Here is a 24,882-nt window from a genome sequence, read left to right as displayed (position 1 = left end):
CGCATTGCTGGACGATGATTTTCTGTACATATGTTGAATGGATAGCGGATTCTGGGAGGAGAGAACGGAGGCACAGACACCCATGATATCCATGTCGCTCGTTTTTGGAAAATTGAACCAGAGTCAAAGAGTATAGGAAGGTAAGGAATGTTAAAGGGAAAGCAGGTTTCATACGCACTGCCAAGTGCAAATACATGAAGCAAGGTTAGTGTAGTGCCGCATAATATGCGCATCAGATCACTTGGGCACAGCAGCAAGACGCTTGTTGACGAAGAATTGGTATCATTACGCATTACTTCCTTCTCAATCATCCATTGCCTATCTCTATCATACAAAACATTCCCTCAACTAATTACATGGCTCATAGGCCTCATCCAATCTTTATGCATCGCTGCAGTAGCGTTCTCACACTGTCGTTCCTGACCGACAGACTTAACCGGCCTGGTAAAGACCAAGAGCAACAACGTGGGGGTTGATCATGCTCAAGTTGAAGGGAGTCAAGAACGGGTTGGCATCAGTCAGAGCAACGAACATAGTACCGTTGACGGATGGGTCACCCTCGTAGACCTCAGCAGCGGGCTGGTACGTGAAACCAGTGTTCTCACCGGTGACCTCAAGGGGCGTGTATGTCAAGTTCAGTTGGCTGACCCACGCAACGTACGCGGGGGCGCCGGCACTGGTATCCGTGACGTAAGAGTTGTTGGGGCCGACAGCCTGACCGGGCTTCTCCCAGGTAAAGTTGATCTTCTTGCCGGGGAAGGAGAGGGGTTCGCTGTGGTTGCGCGCGATAGCAGGTCCACAGGAGTAACCTGGGTGCTCGGTGCCGTTGATGTTGACGCAGGACTCATCGGCGGGGATGGTGGAGTCAGAGGGGTCAGCGATGCGGTCGCCAACTACCTCGTGTGGCTTGGTATCATTGGGCGAGAAGCGGTTGGGGTTGGACTGGTTGTCGATGAGCAACGTGGGGAAGTTTTGCCATGCGAGACGAGTTGTGTTCTCAGGGCACGAGCTGATGTAGGGTGCGAGGTAGGTCCATGCCCAAGACTGCGGGATGCCAGTCTCGAACCATACGGGTTGGGGCGCAAGGCCGAGCATTTGGCGGAAAGACATTTGCTGGCGGGCCTCGGTGGCAATGGATTGCGAGAGGAGGGAGGCGACCTCGCGGGAGTCCAAGTGGGCGAGGAAGCCCCAGACACCGGACTCACCCCAGCGGGTGAGCTTCTGGTTGAAGTCGATGAACTCGCGAACAGTGCGGTAAGGGTAGTTGTAGGTGCACTGGGGAGGAGCAGTCTCGCCAAGCATGTTGGTCAGGAGGGTGGCGTGGCCACTCTCTTGCTGGGCCATGAAGGCAATGTAGGCGCGGTCCTCAGCAGTCAGACCGGCGTCGAGGAAATCCTCTGCGGAAAAGATGGCGAGACCGTTGTTGAACAGGTCCAGCTCAATCCATTCCTGGTAAAGACCCAGGGTGATGGACTCGTAGTCAAAGTCGCTGTTCACCATGTAGCGGGGCTCACTACCGTTGGTACCGAGACCACCAGCGGGCGTGTAAGGGATGGGCATGGGGTTCTGGGGCTTGCCATTGGTGTTGTAGTAGGTGGCTGTGGGGTTCGGGGGCATAGGAGCGATGGCAGTGCCGATGGTGGTAGGCGCCTTAGCAGCTCCGGTGGTGGTGGGAGTACCATCATATGGGCCATGGCTGGTGGCGCCAGTGACATCTGAGCTCCTTCGTGGAGGAGCTGAGCCAGGTGCGGTGGGGATGGCAGCGACCTGGGAGTCAGGACCGAAAACCGAAGCGGGTGTAGCAGCTGGCGTAAAGGTAACGGAGAAGCTGGCATCCGCGTTGGTGTAGCCTGGGACGTCCTCAGTAGGCTTAGCAGCGCTGTAGCCGTCCTGGGGCGCAGGAGCGGCAGCAGCAAAAGCTGCGAGTACCGAAGTGGTGAAGAGGCTCTTGGTCAACATCTTGAAGTCGATTGTCGGGTCGAGGTGTTGTGCGGTTGGAACAATGGACGGCGTCTGTAATAGTTATATACACGCGTCGCGCATCAGTGACCGCATCGCGTCAACGCTACTTCCTACTGATTTCACATCGATGACCACAAGCATCGCCGCCGAAATAGGTCTAACAGCTATGATTTCATGACTGAACGGATGCGGTAGTGCAAGCCGCAGATATCGAAAAGTCGGCCACAACATGGGAATCTCGGAACTGGCATCGGGAAGCTATTTCGGACGAATCAGAGGATGCGCTGCTGAATCTTGCCTGCACCGTGCTCCTCAATGCCTGCTGGAAAACCTCGGCGCTGCGTGAACGCGTGCACGCAGGAGGCGTGTTTTCCACGATTTGCCGCGTGCAGACAACGTGACGACGTGATGACATGGTGGAGCGTTTAAGTTTTGAGCCGCTAGCACTCCCGCCCCGCAAGAGATCAACAGCTCCAATTAACAAAACCGGGTTCCTTCCAAGGCTTCGGCGATGTCGCCAGTGCGCTTTGGGAGTAGTGCAACGCTTAAGCATACACCCGGTCTACATTTGTTTGCTGAGAAATCGCGAGCCGGTACATCCAGATACTCGCCCCCGCGGAGCGGCAGCCTCGCGTGGCGGCGAACCCAGTAACTCAAATGGCACTCGCCCAGTAGCCTCAGGCTCGGGTAAACATGAGAATCTGCAGGTACAGAAACAGGCTCAGCTCCGCTTGGTTGTTTACCGATGCGGCCATATGAGCGCTCTCCACGCATCCCATCGCATGCTGCAGGATGTGCATCGCAGTTGTGGATGCAAAAGCATTGGCCGCAAAAAAAAATAACGTGCATCTGCAATATGGGCAAGGAACATGGCAATTACCGATGCAGCTTGCATGTCTACCCCTTACCTAAGCACATGGACGATGACGTTAGATCTGCGCAACATCCGCCGATGTTTGACGAACGGCGAACATCATGGTGCCACGCAAGATGATTATTGGAGAGATGCGCGTAAACAACGCGTTCTGCATAGCGCAGTATGTGGAGCGATAAACGTGCGAGCTGGGATCTCATAGTGGAATTGTTGTTATTCGCTGATGATGGAATTATTTCGCGCGCGACATCGGACCCCAATTCTCCCTGGGCGCAAGCTGGTAGCGGACATATTTGCCCCTGTCGTGATCCTTGCCGAGCTTCTCGTCAAAGTTGACCTCGAACTTGGTGTTGAGGTAAGCTGGCAGATCTTTTGCGGGTGTCGTCGCCGAACCATCACCGCTGTTGTCTTCATTGCTTTGCGCTTCAGGCGCCGGATCGGCCGGTACTTGAGCAGGTGCTACGTCGGCAGTTGAGGTTTTTGTGTACCCTGTTGCGTTTGACTTTGCCAGAATGGCGGCGCCTGGGCTTCCTGCCTTGGGCAGATTCTTCAGCGGCGCTCTTTGCCGCACCCATTCGAGCATAATGTGCCAGATGTCATTCCACGATGCGTCGGTCTTGATGGAGCCAGGTTTGCAATGGCTCATCGTCACCCTAAACCCCGCATGTCGTAGCGCACCCCGCATGGCTGCCAACGGCGGCGCTGAACAGTGAACTATCTTCGCTACCGAACTTGGGATGATAAAGAATGGGTGGTGGTCTACCTCTGCAGGATCGGACTTCGGGATGAGGGGATCTAGGACCTGAGTCTTTTGCGCCCCGTTTGACTTGTCCAGCTTGGTGCCAAATGTGATCTCCTCCAATGCTGTATGCAGCATTCCTTCGATACGATCCGTTGTCGCGTACGTCTGCTTGTCAACTTCATTTAGCTGCGCTAGGATTCTTTCGATAAAACCGACATTATGCAACGGCCCGCCGTACATTGGTCCTGACAGGTGGGTCTTGTGGCCGCAGTGCTCACAGTGCTGGTCCGCGGAGGGCCCTTGTGCAAAGCCATGCTTGTACATTGGATCGCCATTCTTGTTCTTCAACACTTTGTTGCGAGCAAGGAACTGGGTGGTCCATGCACCGCAGCCGCTTTCGCAGTGATAGACGAGCATGGTCTTGCCGGCGAGCAGCTTGACATCTGTGGGCGCTTTGCGCACTCGTACGAACACTCGTATATAGTAGTCGATGGAAAGTGAAAGTAAGGGCTCGATAGCCATTCCATATCGGCCCGCCGAAGATGCGATGGCGTGTAGAACCAAGCGTAAGCCGCCTTCGTGGCAGGGCTCGCCCTTGAATGGCAATCCACCATACTGCGAGTAGGTCTTCTCGAGGTAGCCGTGCGACGCAAAGATGGCGGAGTCGGTGCACGTTACACACAGTAATCCGTCGTCGTTGATGGCTTGTATGGCCGAGTCGATGAAGGGAGCGGCAGTGCCGTATGGATCGAGATCAATGACATCGTAGCCCTTCTTATCACAATAGCTGTACATGTAGGCTATGGCATTGCCAGTCTTCGCTGTTACCGTCTCTTCGAGCTTATTATGCTTTACGTTGAGCTTGATAGAGTCGACGGCGTTCTGTGACATGTCGTTTGCTGTAACGGCGGTTGCAAATGGAACCTCTTTCGCGAATCGCAGGGCACGGAGACCGGTCGCGGATAGGGCATCGAGGATACTGAAGGATGGTCTCCAGGGCGTGCGTCCTCCATTTGCACCAGTAGAGTCTTCCTGAGCCTCTGCACCTTCCATTTCCTCCTCGTTGTCACCATTCTCCAATGTCTTCTGCCTCTTCGGATGAACCGCGCCTTCTTCACCATTAGCCTCTGGAAGCTTCCTCTTCTTAGACAAAGTTTCGTCTGCGGTAGGAGCCTCAGTCTCACCGTTCCCACGATTCGGAGCGCCTCCCGCCGCCCGTTCTGCTTGTATTCGTAATCGCGTGCGTTCCCTCCTCTGTTTGAACTGCTCGTGCTTCTTCAGTTTCCGCTGTATTGAGTCCAGGCCGAATGTCTTGATCGCAAGTACAGTTAGGTCACGATTGAATTGCTGTATAGGGTTGTAGAAGACTTGTTGCTTTGCATGCTCCTCTTTGGATAGCCTTGGGTCGGTGGACGTGGGGATGTCATGGGGGACGAGAATATGCGCAAGGCCTTCCTTGATGGTGGTGTATTCTTTGCCGTCGTGGCTGATATGTTGGTCGGCCTGCGGCGTCGCATCGATAGTCTGCGCAGTTGCGTCGGTCATGGGAACGTCGGCAGAGGCCATGGTGAGGGAAGTGTGAAATGCGCGTGGGAAAGAGCTACTGATTGCCCATGCTCTGCGGGGAAGGTGTGAAGGGGCTCGAGAGGCGCGCGAGCAGCGTATCCAAAATATAATGGAGGCCAGATTGGTGGTGAATCTGGAGGTCGATCTGAATCCAGCGATAGTTGTGGCTTGAGTAAAGAGTCACGGCGCATCCACGGTCCTGTCGCGTCGAGCTCCAAAATTTTGGCTTCGGAGTTAAGCTTAAATTTAGCGTCACCGCGCGACTTCCCCGCGTCACAACTCTCGACTATCACTACCCATTTCACACGACGGATATGCCAAATGCGCATTGTCGTAATTCTCTTGCACTGACGCACAAAACGGCGCCACTATTCTAGGAATATGAGATCATAGTAAGGTATATTCATCGCGTGCACTAGGATTCCGTGTAGACCAATGGATGAGTTGCTGCCTGGAAATGGGCTGAGACTCCTGTTCCGTCTCACCGGCCCCTTGAACGCCTCATCCACACCTGAGTATTGTCTTTCCTCCTTCATCTCAATCGCAATTTCTATCTCATCACTCTCTCATATCTTTCCTTGATATTTCCCCACACACTCGAGAATCTACACCATGGGCAGACCTTCCGACCCCCCGCCCAGCTACCGCGACGACCCAGACGCCGTCTCCCTCCACACCACCCCCGACGACTACACCTACGACGATGCGCCCGAAATCTCCGGCCTCCCACCCTCCTACACCGACAGCGAAGCAGGAACCAGCAACACGCCCGCATCCTCGATCCCCATCCACCACATCGCGCCCCCAACCTCATCAACGAACCACGCGAAACCATGTTTCAAGAACGGAAACCCCGTCGTAAACACTACCATAAACGTCCAAGAACCGCTCTACGACACCGACCCCGCCGCCCTCGAAAACGCCATCCGTGTCCTCGCCGAAGCCGCCCCAATACCCCTCATCTACATAATGGGCACGCACCGCGAAACCACCAAGAAGAACAATAAGACCGAGTCGCGCTGTGTAACCGACTTCCGACTCGTAATAAACCTGTCCAAATACATCCACGCGCACTACATTGCAAACAACTCAGGCACCATGACCCTTAGCACGGCCGAAAACAGCGAGAAAACGCACCGCGGCACGATTCTCAAGTGTAGGGCTCCGGGCTCGAGACAGGATATTGAAGTAGGTGGTGTTCAGAAACCAGGCTTGACGGAATGGTGCCATAGATACTGCGCTTCCCCGCGTGCTTTGCGTATCTTCCGTCTAAGGCGCGAGGTTGCCGGTCTGGATGAAGCATACCTTCGTAATAGAATCGAAGGCATAATCCGATCTACAAACTACCGGGGCAACATATCCATAACCTTCCCCGTCGAAGATGCAAACGTCGATTTCTACACGTCCCACCGTGTGAATGCTTGGAGGCTGAAAACGTGGCTTCGTTGGGTATTCTACCTGACCTTCCTGTGGATATTCAGCTGGCCGATCTTGTTCTTTGCGACGCGACGCTGGAGCGTTGTGCGTGCTACGTGGCCGTTTTCGAAGACTGATCATTCGGGACGGAAAGTGTATACGACGGTTACGGAGGAGGAGTGGATGGGAGAGTGGCATGTAGCGATAAGGCGGCTGGTGCTGGAGAGGTACGAGGGCGAGGCGAGTGAGGAGATGATGAGAGCGGTTATGGCGAGGGGTGAGGATCCGCCTGTGCCCGGGACGTTTAGGAGTGGGCATGTTGGTGTGGATAATGCGGTTGGTGTGCTGACGCAGGGGTTTCAGGTTGCGAGGGCGTTGAGTAATGGGGAGGGAGTAGGGAGGGCGGCGCAAGGTGGGTGGGGGTATGATTATTGATGGATGTATAGGCTTAGATGTCCGAATGCAGTTTGGGTGTTTTTCAGAAATTCAGAATTTCATGGCTGTCAGTTACATGATGTAGCCATCGTAACTTGTCAGCGATCTCATACTATCATACAAACCATATTTCGTCCTCGTCCTCGTCCGCTCAGGTGCATACTCATCTCAGCCTCGTCGTGTCAGCTCCTCACGCATACCATCCTAACCCACTCAGCACCTCCACCTACTTCCACTCCCAACACTCCTCAACCACCCACTCAAAGTCCTGAAACTTGACCACCGCACCCACACTCAGAATCTCAGGCCTAAACGTAACGCCGCAAGGCAAAAAGCCATCACCCACCCTCACAGTCCTCTTCCACGGATTTACCTCTTCCTTTGCTGTCTTTCCACCAACCACGTCCTTGTTGTCCTTAGCATTGTGCCACTCCCACCGCTCAACAGTAACCTTGTCTCCCCACATGACGATACCCTGACAATACTGTCCCAACCTAACAACCACGCCCCTAACACCCGGTCCATCATGTTGGCACCGCATCACAATACAGGTCTTACTACCGCTCTTCTCCGTGGACTCGGCATCAACATCCCTCCACATCTCCTCGTGCGTCTTGACAGCTCCTAGCGCCGGATGGTATCCATGCCCAACCTCGAGCGTCAACCCGGGAGCAATGGGGTACATGTCGCCCTCATCAACGGGGATGTCTTTGTGGCCGACGGGGAAGCGCGAGTCGAGCCAGTGCGTCCAGGTAGAGTGTGTGACGTTACTCCAAGTTTCATTCGTGACCTTCTTGGCAGACTTTCCGTGCTGCGGGCCTGTGGGGGGAGGCGTGACGGGTACGCTGGTCGAGGTGCCGGCGAAGGCCCAGTCTAGGTGAGCGGAGTTTCCCTGGTTGGTGGACTCAGTGGAAAGGAGAAGGGAGGGGGTATTGGCGTTCTTGTTCTTGTTGAGCTTGGAGAAGGACTTGTAGATACGAACATCGACAAAGGTATGGTTGGGGCTTGTTAGTACCAAGGTAGATGTAGGCTCAAACTGGTGAGATGGTAGGTTTAGCGGGTTCTTGTGCGGGAGGTGGATGGAGTAAGGAATCTCGGTGTTTGGCGGCAGAGGGTAAGGCAGGAAGTAGATGTACTCGCGCTTGCTAATGTTGGCAGCGCTGGGGTCTTGGAGGACGGGCTTGGGACTGTGGGTCGTGGTAATGGTGAAGGACATGTCGCCGGCTTCTAGTCCTGTACCCGCTGGGAGGGAAGGTGAAGCGGCTTTGTTGCCTGCAGTTGAAGCCATGTTGTCGTTTTCGGTGCCGGAGTCTGGGGGCGTGTAGATGACGAGGCTGGCGCTGGAGCTTGATTGATCGCTGAGATCACAGGATACTTCGTTTGCGGGCGAGGCTTCGGTGGTGTTTGCCTGTGCCGCGGCGAAATGTTTCTTAGCCTTGAGCACCATTGTAGATTTGAGTCTGATTTCTCTTGAAAGGGAAGAGGGAAGTTCGGAGAGACTAACAGTTACTGTAGTATTGAGATAGCTCGGCGTGAAAGCGAAAGAGATATTGAGATCTAGAAAATGAGTGAGTGACTGTAGTGCTTACTATGGATACCTCCCAGAGTTAGACAATGCGAGGAGAAAACATCAGCCTTTCACAGTGTATATGGATGCCAATTCAACACTAAGATGTATACGACGTGGGAGTTGAGCGGGCAGGAATTACCTTTGCGGAGCGTGCCGACTACCGGCTCACTGGAAACTGTTGGGAGTGCTTCCAAATGAGTGCTGAAGACTTCGTAGCTTGTACCGCGCACTTGTTGCATAATGTTGTGGTATTATGATGGAGATGATGTGAGGTGGGGGAGCTCATAGCAGCACGAACCACGCTAGCGATGTCCGTTTGTAAAGGTGATCATCAATACTAAAATCTAGGTGAACGGTGATACCAGGGATTCAACTCCAGGTGAAGAGTATTACGCGCTCGAATATCACATCACGAACAATCCGATAGTGCCCTACGGTAAAGAGGGTGTGTCTTGTGAGAGAACGATAGAGAAAACGATGAGGAGATGAATGGGAGGCACGGCTTGCATTTGCAAAACTAGGTATCATTCACATGCTGTCATTTATTTGACAGACCTAACCATGACGCCGCCCATGCTGGGAAAGCCCACGCTGGGAATACCCATCGCCGAATCGTAATTCTGACTTTTATATTGTCGTAAGCCATAGCAAAGAACCAAGCAACTACTTCAGCGAGTAGTTTATTTCTTCTTGGAGTCGGCCTCCTCGGCCTTAGCCTTCGCGCGCTTCTCACGGAGACCGACGAGGCGGGCCTCGGAGCGGGCGTCACGGAGCTTCCTGTAGGCGTTCTCGGTGGCCTCGTAGTTGCCGATGGGGCCCTCCTCGAGTTGGACGACGTTCTTGATGGGCAGAGCAGCGGCGGTGGACTGGACAAGGTTGTCGGCGCTCTTGGCGGCCTTGACGTCCTCGGCGGAAGCGTCACCAGACTTGGTCTTGCCGTTGCGGCGGGGGAAGAGGATGAGGCGCTTGCGGTACTCCTGGAGGCGCTCGACGTTGGCCTTGAGGCCCTCCTCGGAGAGGTTCTGGCGGCGGGGGTCGACAGAGATACCGATGGTGCGGGCGAACTTGCGGGGGATACCGGCGGCTGCTACATGTTAGGAACGCTTTGCGCAATTTGATAGAGCAACATACCCTTCAGCTCAACGAGAGAGAAACCACGGCCGGGGCGGACACGGCGGTTGTACTTGATGGTAGGGCAGCGGACGACGGGCCTGAGCTTGTCGACGGGCCTGGGGGCTACCTTCGCAGCCTTGGCAACGCGAGCATTGCGTCTGGACGTCTTCTTGCCAGGCTATCGTACTGTCAGAAATCTGAACACAGGCGCCACTACTCTCAGCGACGTGAGAGGGGAATTACCTGGTCGAAGTGGCAGCGGACGTAGCGTTGCCTACGGAATGTTAGCCCAATGCCATCAAAGTTCCCAGTTTCCCAATCGCAAACTCACCAGTCCTTGTGGAAATGATTCTTCTGAATCTGCTGGTTGTGCTTGATCGCCATTGTGTCGGATTGTCTGCCCTAATCAGCCTTCGTCCTTCGCTCGTGGGGGTGTATGGAAGCGCGCAGTGTCGACGGCGAATTCGTTTTGATTGCGCTCGTTCGATTGCGCACTCCGAAGATGGTAGACGTACCTCGATGGCTGACCTGTGGGTTAGTTATCGTACGGCTGTCGAGGAAGAAATCTTGAAGTTCGCTCGCCAATTTCGACAGCATTCCTAGCGCTAGTGGGCCAACCGAGTTTCCGGCGGTACGTTTTGCCGACGCCGACGTTAGCGTGATAGGCTGCGAACCTTGGCTTGCGCAGCAACACCAACAGTAAGTCCACCCCAGATACCTAGGTAAGGAAAAGATCAAATGACTACTTCTTTTAAGGTCTTGTCAGTAATCGATTTTCTAATCATGGAAATGGCAGTGCACGTTTCGGTTGCTTCCTGACTTGAGGTGAGTCGTTGTTGCGCAAGTTCAACTTCCTTCCAGACGAATTGCTTGAAACCATATGGCATTTTGTTTATTTAGACTCAGCTGTCTTTAGTGTTTTCGTCATACATGCCAGTGTAGTGATACTTCACCCCTTCGATGATGATGTAAGACCTTGTCACACCTTAATACTGTTGACTGGGAACCGCTCTTTTCCGAAAGTATCGCTACATCCATTCGAAATAAACTGTAAACAATAATCTAAACACCCCTATAGTACTCTCCTGTAGTGAGTACATAATGTACACGAAGACATTACAAAACGCTAAAGTGTATCCAAAGAAGTGAAACCGCACAAGTGCACTCTAAACCAAACCCGGCACAACAAGAAGCCCTAAACCACCACCCCATTGAGAAGAATCAAGATTCAAAAGCCACCATCATCCGCATCGAAGAACTCGGTGTTGGAGCTCTCCGCGCTCTTCCAACTCTCCCTGGGAATCTTGTCTCTGAGCCAGGTCAAAACAGCATCGGTACCCTTTTGAAGTACCTGTCGGTTGGGTACCCTGAACTTGTTTCCTTCGACCTCGAAACCTGTCAGGGTGCCTTGCAGCAAGCCGATACGCGGTTCCAGACGCTCGATATCGTTGTTGCCCAGGTTCACAATTCTAAGATTGTGCAAGCTCTCAGGCGATACCTCGGAGATCCTGTTGTCGGATGCGAGGAGCGTTGTGAGCGCGGGGAAAGCTACATGGAGGGTCGGAAGAGCACCTGCGAGACGGTTGATCGACACGTCCAAGGTTACAAGCAGAGGCGCCGTGAGATATGTTGTCAAGTGCGTGAGAGAGTTGATCTTGTTGCTGGCGAGACGGAGATCGCGCAGCTGGGGAAGTTCGATGGACGCTGACAGAGGAACTTCAATGCTGTTCCTAGACAGATCGAGTAATGTCAGGTGTTCGAACTGCGCCGCTATAGACGGGATAGTCTCGAACTTGTTTCGCTGCAATTGCAATTGACGCAGTCCGTTGACCATGACTTCCATGGTGACTTCATCGAGCTCTAAATCGGACATGCTCTTGTCTGCTAGGTCTAATGTGCCCGATGGTGTAAGTTGCCACATCGGCTGAGCCTCTTCTGTAACACCATTCTCGAATTCGTCATTCACATCGGCTGAGACCTCGGCCGGTAGTCGCGATGCCAGATCGCGCTTGATGTCATCGGTGCCCATGGTAAGGAATTTACGATCGCGCAACGGGTTCGCTGCGACTGTGAGATGTTCCAGATTCTCCATCAAGGCTATCTTCTCATCAAGCTGAGTGATATCGTTGCCCGTGAAGTCTGCAGTACGTAGTTGTTGAAGCATCACGAAACCCTCTGGTAAGGTTGAGAGTTTGTTCTCGCCGATTAGAAGCGTCGTCATACTGATCCAAGTCGACACTTCCGGAAACGACGTAAGCTTATTCGTTGAGACATTCAGCGTCTTGAGGGCAGGCAGTTCAATCACATCGCCATCGTACAGAGACGTGAGCGAGTTTTGTGCGACGTTGAGTTCCTGTAGATGTGGTACTGAGCTCAGGTTGAGAAGTGTACCCTCCAGGCGGTTCTTCGACGCTTGAAGCTCGATAAGGGTTGCAGAAAAGACCTCGCTAGGCAGGGATCGGAGCTGGTTGTCCGACACATTCAGTGTCCGCAACTGCGTCAAACGCTGCATGTCTGCCGGTATGCTTGTCAACTTGTTCGATTGCAGCTCGAGGATCTCTAATGCCGTGAGATCGCATAGCGCTGAGGAGAGATCTCCGTTGAGATCGTTTTCTGCTAGCTTCAATTCCCTCAAGGTCGGGATCTGAGCGATTACGTCTAGCATCTCCATGGGCAACTTGTTCCGTGACTAGGCGATGTTAGCTCCAAGATATCGTGGAATCTTACTGATAGTGTGACTTACAAGGTTCAACTTCGAGAGCTGCGTAAGTCGCTTCAGGCCTACAGGCAACTCTCGCAGCATGTTACCGTGAAAGTCAATGCTCTGTACACCTCCGAATTGAGGACCTGCCTCATCCGAATCGATCATGTCTTCAACTGACACATCAGGGAACATGCTGTCGGGAAGAATCTCAAGCTCATTGTCCGCAGCAAGGATAGTAGACAGGTCTACTACCTCGCCCCATGCCACCTTGGTATCGTTGGGGTCGTAAATGTACATGGAAAGTACGTCGTCAGGGATCTCCTTCAGTCCCATCGCAGCAATGTTTAAGCGGCCATCTGATCGGGCGGCATCAATCCGTCTGCGCAGCACGGACTTGCCCCCCTTGGGCCGCTGGTTGAAGGGATCGTCATCAAGACCAAAGTCAAAGGTCGCAATCTCGGCAGGATCGGGCACGATGACATCGGTGGGTGGAGTGCTGTTCCTCACCGGCTCAGCCTTTGCCTGCTTCGCAGCTGCCCTAGCCTTTGCAATCTGCTCTCTCAGCGCATTGGAAGAGCTGGCGGGTTTCGGCGGTGCCTCAACTGGTGCTTCTTCGACGTCTGCTTTCTTCGCAGCTCTGGCCTTCGCGATTTGATCGCGCAAGGCAGTGGAAGAGCTTGGAACCCTTCGGACGGTATCGGGTGTTTTCTTAACCGGAGTATCCCGGGCTGGTGAGGATGTAGCAGTGCCGGGCGGTGATATTGCTTGGCCGAAGACGTTGCTCAGGGACGGCCGAGACCGGGGTGTTCGCATGCCCGTGAGACTCTTACTATTCGTCAGCGGGCGTGGTTTGGGTGTGTTTTGCAGGTTCTGCGCCGGAGCCAATGGCTGCTTCTTGACAGTCGACACAGGCTGTAGCATCGAAGTACGCCTACTTGGCGTTGCAGCGGGTGTGCCAACATTTGCACTAACGCTTCTCTTTCCAGGTGCGGTCATAGACAGCCTGTTCGAAGGCGCACCGAAACGCTTCGGTGTAGCTGGTATTGGGTGCGGGGCACCATCACTCGTGGATGGTCTACTGCCGTTACTATTTGACATGGCGGATCCCGGCCGCACCGGAGGGGCCATGTTATTGTCGGCATTGAAGAAGCTCGATCTACGTCTTCCTTTGCCTGGTGCTGGCGAGGATGGCAGGTTGGACAGAGTCTCTGCCGTCCGTTCTGAGAGCGACGGGCGGCCCTTCCTCTTCTCCAGCTTCACAGGACTGATGGGACTGGACAAATCGTCGATAGCTGAGTCCGCATGTTCCGGTTCGGGCTCATTGTCGCGGAATCCGGCTCTCGAACTTGCTCGCGAAGATGCCCTCGAGGCTGACCTAAAGCCCTCTAGGCTACCCAGTGTATCGTCTTCCTTGGCCGGAGCGATCGAGGATGACCGCGATGCATTCGTCTGGCGTGACGGTGGACGGGCAAATGGGCGCTTGAAGACGGGCGCGTCATTAGTACTTGAGGCGGCGGTCGAGGTCCGCCGTTGGCCGAAGTTGGGAATACCGCTCGCTCTGCGGTTCGAAGAGGGTGCGATGGATGACCGTTTGGAGGCTGTATTGTCAGGCACAGGGCTCGAGGCCGTCAGGGGGTTACTGGAGTAAGCAAGGGATGCTCTCGATGTCTTCTTCTGCAGCGTCGACGTGGTCGGGCGCGATATGGACGACAGCGACGGCTTCTTACGCAATTGTTCCGTCGAGGCGGGCTGGCGCAGCTGGGAAACACTGTTGGACGGCCTGAGCACTGGTAGTCGAGAAGCCGGTGCCGGCCGCGGTATCCCAGACGGGCGCGGGATGGACGAGGACTGGTCCATGGTGATGCTGTCAGACAGCGCGCTATACGATACAACGCCTAAGGGTTGGGAAGTCGTTCATGCAAGACTGCACAGGCGAAACACACGTCCAACCAAATTAAGGGTCCTCCACTTGTCGCCAGGTTGCTTTTCGAGAACCAATTCTCCGCGCCGGGTCCAGCTGAGCGTCTGAGCGAGCGGGAGGCGACCGTTGCCCCGTGAAACCAAAGGGAGGGCCATGTTTCTGCTGCACTGACAGGTCAGGCCTAGCGCCGGTTGGTATTGAGCAAGGACGACCGGCGGGTCCTTCCTCAACCTCGCTCCACGCGCCTTCCGCACCGACGACAGCGTCACCCACACACCCAACACACCCGTTACGAGAGCCACGTCTTCCGCAAACACCTGTTCGCTGCCGTTTGCACGCTATCACGGTCGCATAAACCCCGCGACTTCTTTTTGGCAAACGCGCATCGACGCGCACCCCTGCTCCTACCGTATCGTATTCGTCACCTCTACCGCGTCGCCCACCACGCCAGCTCCCCCAGCTCTTTGACACCTCTCTCCCCGCGTGTCAGAGTTGGACTGGACAAAGCGCAATTCTTCTCGACCAAATACCGCCTCCATATCTTCCTGACGTGTGTCGCACTGCTTAGGCCAGTTGCGCCTGAGGCAAGATGGAGTCCCACGCAACGTCGTACCAAGATTCATTGATGCCTACGACCGAGAACGCACTCCCCGAAACACCACCCAAGCTTTGTTCTCCATCGCCCGCTGAGTCCGCAGCACTCGCAATGTCAAAACTCGCATCCCCAGACCACAAGTTTACCTCCCCCGCACCCCGGACTACCTCTTCCATGACCCCTCCACCCTCTTCTCAAATCCCAAACACTCGTGCAGTCATGAGGACGCCTACTCCCCCGACTCCACAACTCACGTCTCCCCCACCAACCAGCAAACTGCCCAATCAGCCGTCTGCTTTGACAGACATGGGTGCAGGTCTGTACCCGCAGGATCAGGTGAACAGTGCCTCTGCCGAGGAGCTGAGAACCATGGTCAACAGTCTTTCCAATGCATTACGCGACATGCGACTCTCCGCAGCCCACTACAAGCTTCAATACAACATGGCTGTAATGGAGAGTCAAGAGTCTGCAAGCCGAATGGCTGTTGAGCTAGCCATGGCGCAGAGAGAGCTTGACGTTCTTCAGCAAGCTGAAGAGAAGCGCCGCAACAACATGGTCACCCCAGAGCAGACCTACCATGAGTCTGCAAATGCAGCCAATGCTGTCTTGCTATCAGAGATGGGCCGCCAGAACCAGATGCTGCAGAGTGAGAATGAAGAGCTTCGCGACATGCTTGAGCAGCAGAAACGTCTGACTGAGCATCGCGAGGGCGAGCTTGCTAGCCTCTTGGATGAGAATGACCGTTTGAAGACGAGGATTCGCAAGAACCGCGATCACATCGCACCTCTTCTTGAGCAGATCGAACAATCTTCACCGCGTTCAAATTACGGCACACCTCATCAGCCAACCCCCAGGAATCGTGTCAACAGGGTGCCGCCAGCCCTCTCCGAAGAAAGTAGAAGTCAGAACAACTTCGAAGCTCTTCTCTTAGCCGACAAGATGCTGAGTCAGGAGGTCGCTACTGCGCCCACAACCCCCATCAGACAACACGCGCCCAGATCACGCTTCAGTCATCAGCGCGGCGCGCAGTCCATGTCGTCGCTGCCACAGACCCCGAATCGCAGAGCCGCCTACCCTCAGGTACCCCGCACACCGCCACTTTTCGTGCCAACCAACATCCCTCAATCTGCACCACCAGCGCACTACCAAGCCAAGCCCTCAAACACCCGCCGCCAAAGCAGCAATTCCACCATCACTGCCTCCAGCGTCGACGAAGAAGAAGCCTTCACCGACCGTGAGGAAGATGAAGTCCCAGAATCCCAGGCCAGCCAAATGGCACGAAATCTCCTGCAAAGAGCACCGCCCACCAAAGGCATGATGTCTGCCCCACCGTCAGCCCAGCCAGCCAACCTCGTCCAAAGCAAAATCTTCGGCCAAGTCAAGAAAGGCTCCGGTCTAACCCGTGCCGGCGAGCTAAAGCGCGGCCGCATGCCCTCGACAGCGGATCTCCGCACTCAGACAAGTCCGCCGAAGCGCGGACGCGTCGATCAAGGTGTAGGTCTCGGCATTGGCGGCTTGCTGCGAGATTAGAAGAATATTGTTCCTGACCATATGCGGCAGGGAGTTTATCAAGCTTATTGAAAGTTTGGTGTTTTACGATTCTGATGGTTTGGGCGGCCGTTCTGAGGGAGGGGTCGTTTCTTTTTTTTTGCTTTTTTGCTTTTTGCTTTTGGAACGCAAGGTTTGGATACCCTTCATGCAAATGAATGCTGTTTGAGCATGGCGCTAGCTAGCGCGGCTGACTTTGAGGTTGGCTGATACTTTATGATTGTTTATGCAATATAGCCCTTGACATGTGGGGCTTTTTTGGACACTATGTGGAGGGACATGAGAGTGTGGGGAAGTTTAGTCTAGACAGAACTTGAAGTCAATGTATATGCGCATTATTCGCTCAAGCGAGAGATCATAAACTACAAACGAATGTAATTCACTCTAACACTATGCTCACCGTCCCATCCCCTCAGCCCACAATCTTTACCCACTTCCTCCCCTCACTAGCCTTCTCCATCTGATCAATAACCCCATGCCACTCCACCGCCTCCCCAAAATCCACAAATCCCTCCTCTACACTCTTCCCCTTAACAAAACCCTCATACAACATGCCCACATTCTTTGCCATTGGCGTCAACTCCCTAACCACCTCTTCATACTCAGCCTCCACCGTCTCCACAATATCCTTCTCATGATCGTACACCTCGATCTTCTCTCCGCCCATAGAAGTGTTCAGCATCGTGGCAGAAGTAAGTCGGATCTCGCCTTTCGTGCCGAAAACGCGCCAGGTGAGACCGGGTGTGTCTTTGAACGTTTTTCCGTGTCGGAGGGCCATAGAGATGGGCGCGGAGTTGTTAAGGAGAATGCCTTGGAGCATGACGTGATCGGATGTCTCGCGCTTGGCGACGCGATCGAAACTGCCATCTGCTTTGAGCAGTTTCGTCTCCGGCCAGCGTGTCGTCAATAGCGCGGAACACTCTTCCAGGCCGCCCAATGCGTGGAACACGGCATCCGCCGTATGTCCGACAATGATACTGAGGAAGCTCCCGCCGCTTTCTTTCTTGGTCATGAAGTCGTTGGCAGGTGGTTCGACATCACCCGGCCATCCCATTTCGAATGTTAGGGTCGAGCTGAGTACATCACCAATGGTCTTCTCCGCGACGAGCTGCTTCATCTTGCGGATAAAGGGGCTGGAGCGGGATTGCAGGCCGACGATGGTTTTGGATCCGCTCTTCTGGGCTGCGGCGTGCATCTCTTGGGCTTGACTTAGGTTGGATGCCAGGGGCCATTCGACGAAGACGTCTTTGCCTGCCTTGATAGAGGGCATCAGGAGCGCGTAGTGCCTGTCTACTCGGACGGAGCAGACGACAAGGTCGACATCTGGGTCCTGTGCAAGATCATCGGGGCTGCCGTAGGATTTGGTGGTTGGGGGCAGGTTGTAGCGTTTGATAGCGGCTTGGGCGGATGGGATGCTGGAGTTGCACAGGGCGGTTATCTCGTAATGGAGTGAGGCGAGAAGATAGGGCAGATGGGCGCTGCGTGCGTGCATTAGTTGGAGTTGGGTTGGGAAGATGGGAAGTGGTGTATATACCTGGCGGCCCAGCTGTCTCCTGGACTGGCGGAAATTTCGCCAGTGACGGAACTGAGGCCGATGAGTCCGACTCTGGTAGGCATGTTGATGAAATGAGGTTTTTGCTGTTGTGAGATAAATTGCTGTGAGGTGAGGATGGACTGTAAAATCTATCCTGCCGATGATGGATATATAAATCAGCAGAGCAGTGTCGTTTATTCGTCCGGTTTCAACTTAACTAGAATCCAGATACATAGCCAAAACCAAGTGAAGAGGTACGCAATACGGTCGATACGGTGATGCTAGTTGATAGTCGCTTGGGGTACGTAGTGCGGAGTTAGGATATTGTTGCTACTTGTCAGGCTAACCAGGGTACGATTATGTACTTTCTGACTATCTGACATCTCTGACATGTCGACGTAACGACAGCTCACGACGTGTCCCCACTGGGTGTCTCAAGAAACCACCGCGGAGGGTTTTCTCTCATCTGTGCTGAACCTAATGAGTAGTACTAATGTATGTTGGTGCCATGCCTCGGACGAACAAACCGGAGGATCTGGTGGATGCTTCGCGGAATGAGGTTACTCCGCCGATCAAGGAAAAGCGCGTTCATAGTGAGCCTCTTCAGACACTCAGGTCTCTCGGTATTACCACGGCACTTCGACTCACAAAGGTTACTGTACGGCATTGCCTAGGCCGGGCCGGAGGATGTAGGTGCTTCGAGGGCAGGTGTGTTCGGCTAACATGAGGAGTCGGCCCGACACTGCCCCCTCATTAGTCATCTCAACGCGCCCCAGACGCGAGCGCGTTCTTTTCGTGCTTTTCCGTGTGCCTTGACGTAATCACAACCATGGAAGGGGCTTTCTCCGTGGAAAACGTTCCATCGTTTTCCAGCACCGCTAGGAAATGTGAAGCGGCATGGCATGGCGAGTTGCGATGTGCGCACTGCAGGTAGGTACCCACGTGGTGATACAAAACTATCGACTCTCCTGATTACAACGTCCATGATCCTCCTCCCAGAAACATAGTCTCGGATAACGGTAGTATATTCAGATGAACGCAGTACGCAACACGATGACTGCTGGTGCAGCGCGTAGACACCTCAGCAATGTCTTCCCTTGGGTCACATCACCCCTTGTTGTCGGAGCGCCGATGCGCGTCATGTCTGGTCCGCATCTAGCACTCTCGGTGTCCAAGGCTGGTGGTTTAGGTTTCATTGGTCCTAGCGCGAAACCTGAAGACACCGCTACCGATCTGAACACATTGCGCAAACTGCTACAGGAGACACAAGGCTCTACTTTTCCAGACGAATTTCAAGCTGGAATGCGATTACCGGTAGGTGTTGGATTCCAGCTCTGGAATGGGGACCTTAATTCAGCAACCAATGCAGTGGAAGAACACCACCCCTGCGCTGCTTGGCTGTTCGCGCCTGGACGAGGGCAGGAAGAGTTGGATGAATGGACGGCTCGCCTCCGAGAGGCATCACCTGGTATACATATCTGGATTCAGGTCGGCACCCTGAAAGAGAGTATAGAAGCTGCGAAGAGCGCCAATCGACCAGACGTACTAGTCATCCAAGGCGCGGAAGCAGGCGGGCATGGAAGAGCCACAGACGGCATGGGCATCATGACGCTCTTCCCCGAAGTCGCCGACAGCATTCGCGATTCCGGTATGTCACTGATAGCTGCTGGAGGCATCGCCGATGGTCGCGGTGTAGCTGCTGCACTTGCTCTGGGAGCACAGGGCGTAGCGATGGGCACTCGTTTTCTCGCATCTACCGAAGCCCGTATCAGCAAAGGCTATCAGAACGAAGTTGTACGCGCTACAGATGGTGCTCAGAGTACCACCAAGACTATGCTGTACAATCATCTAAGGGGTACTGTGGGATGGCCAGAGCAGTACAGCCCGCGCGGTATCACGAATAAGAGCTGGCATGATCACCAAGCGGGTGTTCCGTTTGAGGAACTGAAGAAGCGACATGAAGAGGCTGAGAAGTTGGGGGATGCAGGATGGGGCCCAGAGGGACGACTGGCTACATATGCAGGGGCTGCGGTGGGCCTTGTGCATAGTGTTGAAGATGCTGGAAGTCTGGTCAAGAGACTACAGGAAGAGGCAACAACGATTGTCAAGGGTTTGCACGATAATGTTTAGATTGTCACAACGATATCGCTGATGTGTTGATAAAGCATAAGTACCGCGTTCCTACGTGCTACTTGACTCCAATATCGAGAAAGCCGTCTATCTCTTCAGTCCGATTGAGAGTCCTCTCCAGCTTCTATGGACTGGTGCTCGTAGCGTTCTGGATTCCTGGGTTGGATAAGATGGCCGGAGTGTGTGCGGTGCAGAAGCGGAGCGGGTTTGCTGCGGTCGATGGGATTCCCGTTGAGATAGAGGACAGTCCACGAATTATCAATTTGTGCAATTCTGGAATCATTCCTCTGCTCTGCCATGGATTTTTTTTAACTATCCTGATGCAGAATTGGCCGCTTGCTGTGGTGTAGGGCTGTGAGTCCGCGCAGATTCGGTGCGATCTAAGATTCTGCCAATGACCTCGTTGAACTGTGCGGCTGTTAGCTGCCGTATGAAAGTGGCGCGAGCGTTGCTAAAGGACGGCCAATCACTTGTTTGTATAGCTTCCGTTAGGCTATGAAGTATGTTCAGAGCTGCTGTGATGTCAGACTCATTGAGGGATGGGTTGCCATTGTACGCTCCGCGATAGTATAGACGGAAGCGATAGTGACCATGTTAATCACCTTTGAACCCACGGGATTGATTAGGTTTGCTGCAGCCATTGTATCACATGGTCAATTTCCTGGAAGCAACAAGAATCTGAGTCATCCCCCATTCGAAGGGTGTAGGCACTTGACTGTTTGGATTACAGAACCATCCCTAGTACAACGAACGGTGTAGAGCCCCACCCCCACGACAAACGATGAACCCGCCGCTTGAGCTCAGACCCAAAAACATACAAAATGTTCAAAATCGCGCTATTACAGGTATGCTTGTTACGCTGGAACTACAATCAATATCGGAGGTTCCAGGAGCTGGGACATGTCAATACGATACCCTGGCGTTCCCTCAGTGAAGCACTGCAAATCATCATGCATTCCATAAGTGTCTACCTTCTCCTTGCCTTGTGGCAGCGACGCACATATCAGTATCAGTCCCGCTGCTTCTAGTCAAGCGACAGGTGAACTTGGAGATTTTGCCTTCGCGAGTGGTGTCGCTGAGTTAGGCGCTCTGTCCTACAAGCTCTTTCAGGAGGTTGCTTTTCCGAACGGAACAGAAGAGTTCAGCTTTAGCGAGTCTACCATTTACCGCATCATATCCGACGACTTCACGATTACACCCAAGCCACCTGACAGTTGGGGTCCAGGCGCTGCTGTCGAAGAGCCTCTATCTGCGCTCCCCGATTGGATTAGACCAAAAGGCCAATGGCCAGTGCAGCGTATGGCCAGTGCAGCGTATGGCTGGGCCCACTGACGCATTGCATCTGTACATCTACCTCTCGATCACGATGACTTGGACTAACCGAGAAGCGACCCCGCCCCATTCTGCCAATTTCTCTTTAATGAGTGCAAGAAGCTGGGCGTCGAGTTTGTGTTCGACGCAAACGCAACATCAGTTCAGGCGGCACCACGATCGAAACATTTCACTAGTATTCAGCTCGAGCGACAAGTTGGCGAGCCACTCAATATATCTTGTAGGAGTCTAGTCATAGCAGCAGGACCTTAGTCCCCACGCATCTTCTCGACAATCTTCCCAAACACATCTCTCTAATTACCAATGAACTCCACAGCCTCCGCCGGAAACCACCTCCGCGTCCGCACACCCAACGGGAAGCCAGAGGACGATCAGAAAGGAAGCGAGCAAGTCTTCTTCCAAAGCGCCATCCCGGGTAGACAAGGTCTCGATATCGCCAGTTCCCCCAGAGGTCAGTGGTATGTAGGCGGATGGGCAAATATACCGGAAGAACTCCAGCAACTTGCAAAGGATATGCACGCACAATCGTCTGAGATTGAGAATATGAAGGAGGTTGTGAAGAGGTGTTTTCACGTACCGGAGGATGAAGATTGGGAAATCTTTGCGGAGGGAAGGTGCTATAGGCCGCTTACGACGTTTGAACATCCTATCATGACGAAGGTGGACTGGGATTTGGTCAGTATGGGTGAGAGCTCCCAGGCTATGCCGCTTCTTTCGAAGCAAAAGGGGGATTCAGTGGATGGCCGCTATGAAATTGGTGGTCTGTTTCTGAAAACGGCCCACTTCGATGATGGTATCACATTGTCGCTCGAGAGTGGGAAAGTCATGAGCGAGCTACTGTTGTATTTACCACCTTCAGTTGACGTTTGGGTACTGGGAATGAGCTGAGTACGCTCTGCGGTCTCACTAATGAGGAGAAATAGTCGTCCTCGCACAATAAACATAAGATACAAGTCAAGAGATACCAAGCTCTCAGCACCCGAGCGAGTGAGGCAGTGATCGAAAGCTGGTAAAGTGAAGGCATCCCAACGACTATCAAGCTTTGTGCATACGAAACTGCCTAGAAGCCGAAAATTGAACGATATCTTGACAAGATGTCCGATTTCCAAATCGTCTGCTATTTACTATTGGCGAGGTGACCGGCAGTCCACTGCTCCTTCCCCGTGGGTCGAGCGCCAAGAGTACCTGATCGTCAACAAACGACATGTAAACAATCTCGCCAGATTGACGCGCTCTCGCTTACCATCTTCCATCGCCAGCTCCAAGACCCGGATCAACCATAGAGAGCGCTTCACCGTCTTCAGACGTTTGACGGCAGCATGAACGAGCACGTCGGAACCGAGGGTCTGCTCAAGGCCTTGCAAAAACTAGACGATGCGAGTCGCGGCCATGTCTTGGAACACCAGCCGCTCGGTGTGGTGAAGAATGTCCTCTTACTTCTTCTTCGTGAGCAAGACGGAAATGTTCCATGTAGGTTCAGAAATGCCGCATATGGTAACTCCACTGACCCAGGTTCACTGTGTGTAGTTCTACAAGATCAACAGCTCGCCCGTTCTTCCTTGACCACACATCATACTGTCCCCACCCACGATCCGATTGCTGGCCCCAAGAAGCGGGGTATTTCTGAAATGATCCTGGGTGACTCGAAGCGAGCGAAGATGGATACAACTGTGCAGCAAGACACCAGGGACCTCGCAGCGCATGTGATGATAAAGAAAGAGCCGGGGACGATCGAAATCACTAGCGATAGCGAAGAGCCTAAGTCTGACGACACTGATTACTTCGACACTAAACGGAGACGGCAGCCCAGTGGACCTACCCATACGTTTGCAAGTCCGTACCAGGTCGGGATCCAACTTGGTGAGACAAATAGAGGAACTGTCTGCTCCAGTTCAAGCCGAGCTAAGGCGCCGCTTCAAAGACATGTGGTCTTGCAATAAACAAAGGCTACAAAGATATGCACCTTGTACACTTGAGCCAGCAAAGTACGCGGAAAAGGCGCGTTGCATTCGGAACACGATCGCAAGTAGTGGATGTGACCAAAGCACAATGTATAGCCAAGGTGGCAAGTGCAGGGAGGCCGCAGACAATAGATGCATGAAAGCTCAGCAGTGGTCGGAAGCTTCTTGCTTCGTTGTGTTGACTAGGCATTGAGGACCTGCTGTGGAGGAGTTCACGAGATATGTACCGCCTTCTGGCGATCATGATGGAAGCACATCACCTGACTGAGTCTGATATGTCAAACGACTGGGAAGAGTCAGGATTACAAGGACCATTAAGTAATTGAACTGCACTTACGAATCTTCAAACTGTGACGAGTGTATACCTCGATTCATTCCTTAATCGCCGCCCCAAGATCTCGAAAGTCTGATGTTTCGTTGAGGTAATCAACACTAAGAAGGTACACTGCGAGCGCGTGAGGGCGTCCATGTATATTCCCAATTACCCTCAACGTTTCCCAACTCCGGAAAGTACCATGTATTCCTCGAACACGGTGAAAAGCAGGAACAACACTGCTCGAACCGATGGTCTACTTGGGGATCTGAATACTGACTCCCTGAACGCCGATGCTATGCAATGTGAACAAGTCCCGAATATGACCTTACCCTGGGTATGAGTACAGTGACAGTTTCAATGTCAACATAAGAACGATGAAAGCGTGTCTTTCAAACAGCATCCACAGCCACCCATCCTCCACTCCAGATGCCATCTGTCTTGCAGCCAGTACAACTCGCGTGGTCGCATCCGGTTGGCTTTGTGAAGTCGTACTCCTCCCAGGTAATCTCGTCTGCATTTCCCTCATCCGCCATGACCGTGTCCTCTTCCTTTTTGACTTCGGCCTCTGCAATAGGCATCGCAGCCGCAACCGGTACTTCTATACTCTTCTCAGGCATGTCCTCCGTCTTCACCACCACCACCTCCGTCTTTTCTTCCACTGCATCTTTCCCCCCAACCGCAACCCCAACCTTCTTAAACCTACCCCCCGCCGTCCCCGCTGCAGCATTACCACCACCCCCAATCTTCGTAAACCGACTCCCAACCCCCGGCTTCTTATTCGCGTTCTCCACATCTATACTCCGCATCTCCAGACCCTGTTTTGGCTTGTTGCTCTCGGTGTCGTTGGAAGCTGTGAGCTTCTTCATGTCGGCGAGTCGTTGGCGGTGGTTGTGGTCGTAGGAGCGGAGGTGGTTTTCATAGTCGAGTTGGCGTGGGTAGCCTTTGTCGCAGATTGTGCAGTTGAAGAGGCGGACGGCGGCGGGGAGGGGGTTGTTCCGCTGAGAGGGGGGTTAGTGATGCGTGGGTGAGGATTGGGTTGGGGGAGACGTACTGGAGGCATGGTCGCGACTATGTGGAGCGTGTCACGATGTAGGGATGTGAGCAAGGTGATATATCACCAGTAACAGCGACTCCGTAAACGATTCGTGGGATCGTGTGGTAGC

The 24,882-nt window shown here is 53.7% G+C and overlaps 10 protein-coding genes across 10 annotated transcripts; 4 read left to right on the top strand and 6 right to left on the bottom strand.

The window, feature by feature from the left end:
• Positions 1-287: 287 nt before the first annotated feature.
• Positions 288-1,419, bottom strand: BKA58DRAFT_393312 (uncharacterized protein). The gene has a single exon (XM_046171082.1). The coding sequence runs from the start codon at positions 1,342-1,344 to the stop codon at positions 433-435; it is 912 nt and encodes a 303-aa protein (XP_046020810.1). The 5' UTR covers positions 1,345-1,419; the 3' UTR covers positions 288-432.
• Positions 1,420-2,936: 1,517 nt separating this feature from the next.
• On the bottom strand, positions 2,937-5,394 carry BKA58DRAFT_50940 (S-adenosyl-L-methionine-dependent methyltransferase). The gene has a single exon (XM_046175410.1). It carries the CDS (start codon positions 5,142-5,144, stop codon positions 3,069-3,071), a length of 2,076 nt encoding a protein of 691 aa, XP_046020809.1. The 5' UTR covers positions 5,145-5,394; the 3' UTR covers positions 2,937-3,068.
• A 244-nt stretch (positions 5,395-5,638) lies between these two features.
• On the top strand, positions 5,639-7,108 carry BKA58DRAFT_50853 (uncharacterized protein). The gene has a single exon (XM_046175408.1). The coding sequence runs from the start codon at positions 5,757-5,759 to the stop codon at positions 6,993-6,995; it is 1,239 nt and encodes a 412-aa protein (XP_046020808.1). The 5' UTR covers positions 5,639-5,756; the 3' UTR covers positions 6,996-7,108.
• BKA58DRAFT_50911 (uncharacterized protein) lies at positions 7,109-8,931 on the bottom strand. The gene is made up of 3 exons (XM_046175409.1): positions 8,705-8,931; positions 8,500-8,552; positions 7,109-8,430 (listed from the first exon to the last, which is right to left on the bottom strand). Exons 1-3 carry the CDS (start codon positions 8,802-8,804, stop codon positions 7,222-7,224), a joined length of 1,362 nt encoding a protein of 453 aa, XP_046020807.1. The 5' UTR covers positions 8,805-8,931; the 3' UTR covers positions 7,109-7,221.
• Positions 8,878-10,251, bottom strand: BKA58DRAFT_393304 (ribosomal protein L13e). The gene is made up of 5 exons (XM_046171081.1): positions 10,194-10,251; positions 10,010-10,075; positions 9,922-9,952; positions 9,697-9,856; positions 8,878-9,649 (listed from the first exon to the last, which is right to left on the bottom strand). Exons 2-5 carry the CDS (start codon positions 10,060-10,062, stop codon positions 9,246-9,248), a joined length of 648 nt encoding a protein of 215 aa, XP_046020806.1. The 5' UTR covers positions 10,063-10,075; positions 10,194-10,251; the 3' UTR covers positions 8,878-9,245.
• Positions 10,252-14,554: 4,303 nt separating this feature from the next.
• BKA58DRAFT_393297 (uncharacterized protein) lies at positions 14,555-16,817 on the top strand. The gene is made up of 2 exons (XM_046171080.1): positions 14,555-16,392; positions 16,459-16,817. Exons 1-2 carry the CDS (start codon positions 14,893-14,895, stop codon positions 16,477-16,479), a joined length of 1,521 nt encoding a protein of 506 aa, XP_046020805.1. The 5' UTR covers positions 14,555-14,892; the 3' UTR covers positions 16,480-16,817.
• A 41-nt stretch (positions 16,818-16,858) lies between these two features.
• On the bottom strand, positions 16,859-18,063 carry BKA58DRAFT_444124 (NAD-P-binding protein; the record flags this gene model as incomplete). The annotated part of the gene is made up of 2 exons (XM_046174041.1): positions 16,859-17,924; positions 17,981-18,063. 2 exons carry the CDS (start codon positions 18,061-18,063, stop codon positions 16,859-16,861), a joined length of 1,149 nt encoding a protein of 382 aa, XP_046020804.1.
• Positions 18,064-18,778: 715 nt separating this feature from the next.
• BKA58DRAFT_50794 (2-nitropropane dioxygenase precursor) lies at positions 18,779-20,411 on the top strand. The gene is made up of 2 exons (XM_046175407.1): positions 18,779-20,195; positions 20,291-20,411. The coding sequence occupies exon 1, from the start codon at positions 19,013-19,015 to the stop codon at positions 20,108-20,110; it is 1,098 nt and encodes a 365-aa protein (XP_046020803.1). The 5' UTR covers positions 18,779-19,012; the 3' UTR covers positions 20,111-20,195; positions 20,291-20,411.
• A 1,136-nt stretch (positions 20,412-21,547) lies between these two features.
• BKA58DRAFT_473070 (uncharacterized protein) lies at positions 21,548-22,330 on the top strand (the record flags this gene model as incomplete). The annotated part of the gene is made up of 1 exon (XM_046175301.1): positions 21,548-22,330. The coding sequence occupies exon 1, from the start codon at positions 21,746-21,748 to the stop codon at positions 22,328-22,330; it is 585 nt and encodes a 194-aa protein (XP_046020802.1). The 5' UTR covers positions 21,548-21,745.
• A 1,778-nt stretch (positions 22,331-24,108) lies between these two features.
• On the bottom strand, positions 24,109-24,779 carry BKA58DRAFT_414610 (uncharacterized protein; the record flags this gene model as incomplete). The annotated part of the gene is made up of 2 exons (XM_046172501.1): positions 24,109-24,717; positions 24,771-24,779. The coding sequence occupies 2 exons, from the start codon at positions 24,777-24,779 to the stop codon at positions 24,109-24,111; spliced, it is 618 nt and encodes a 205-aa protein (XP_046020801.1).
• Positions 24,780-24,882: the final 103 nt, after the last annotated feature.

Source organism: Alternaria rosae, assembly GCF_020736505.1.
Source record: "Alternaria rosae strain MPI-PUGE-AT-0040 chromosome Unknown BKA58scaffold_11, whole genome shotgun sequence".
In the NCBI taxonomy this organism is placed as follows: domain Eukaryota; kingdom Fungi; phylum Ascomycota; class Dothideomycetes; order Pleosporales; family Pleosporaceae; genus Alternaria; species Alternaria rosae.
The sequence above is the reverse complement of the archived record's forward strand: the minus strand, read 5'-3'. Positions and strand labels throughout refer to the sequence as shown.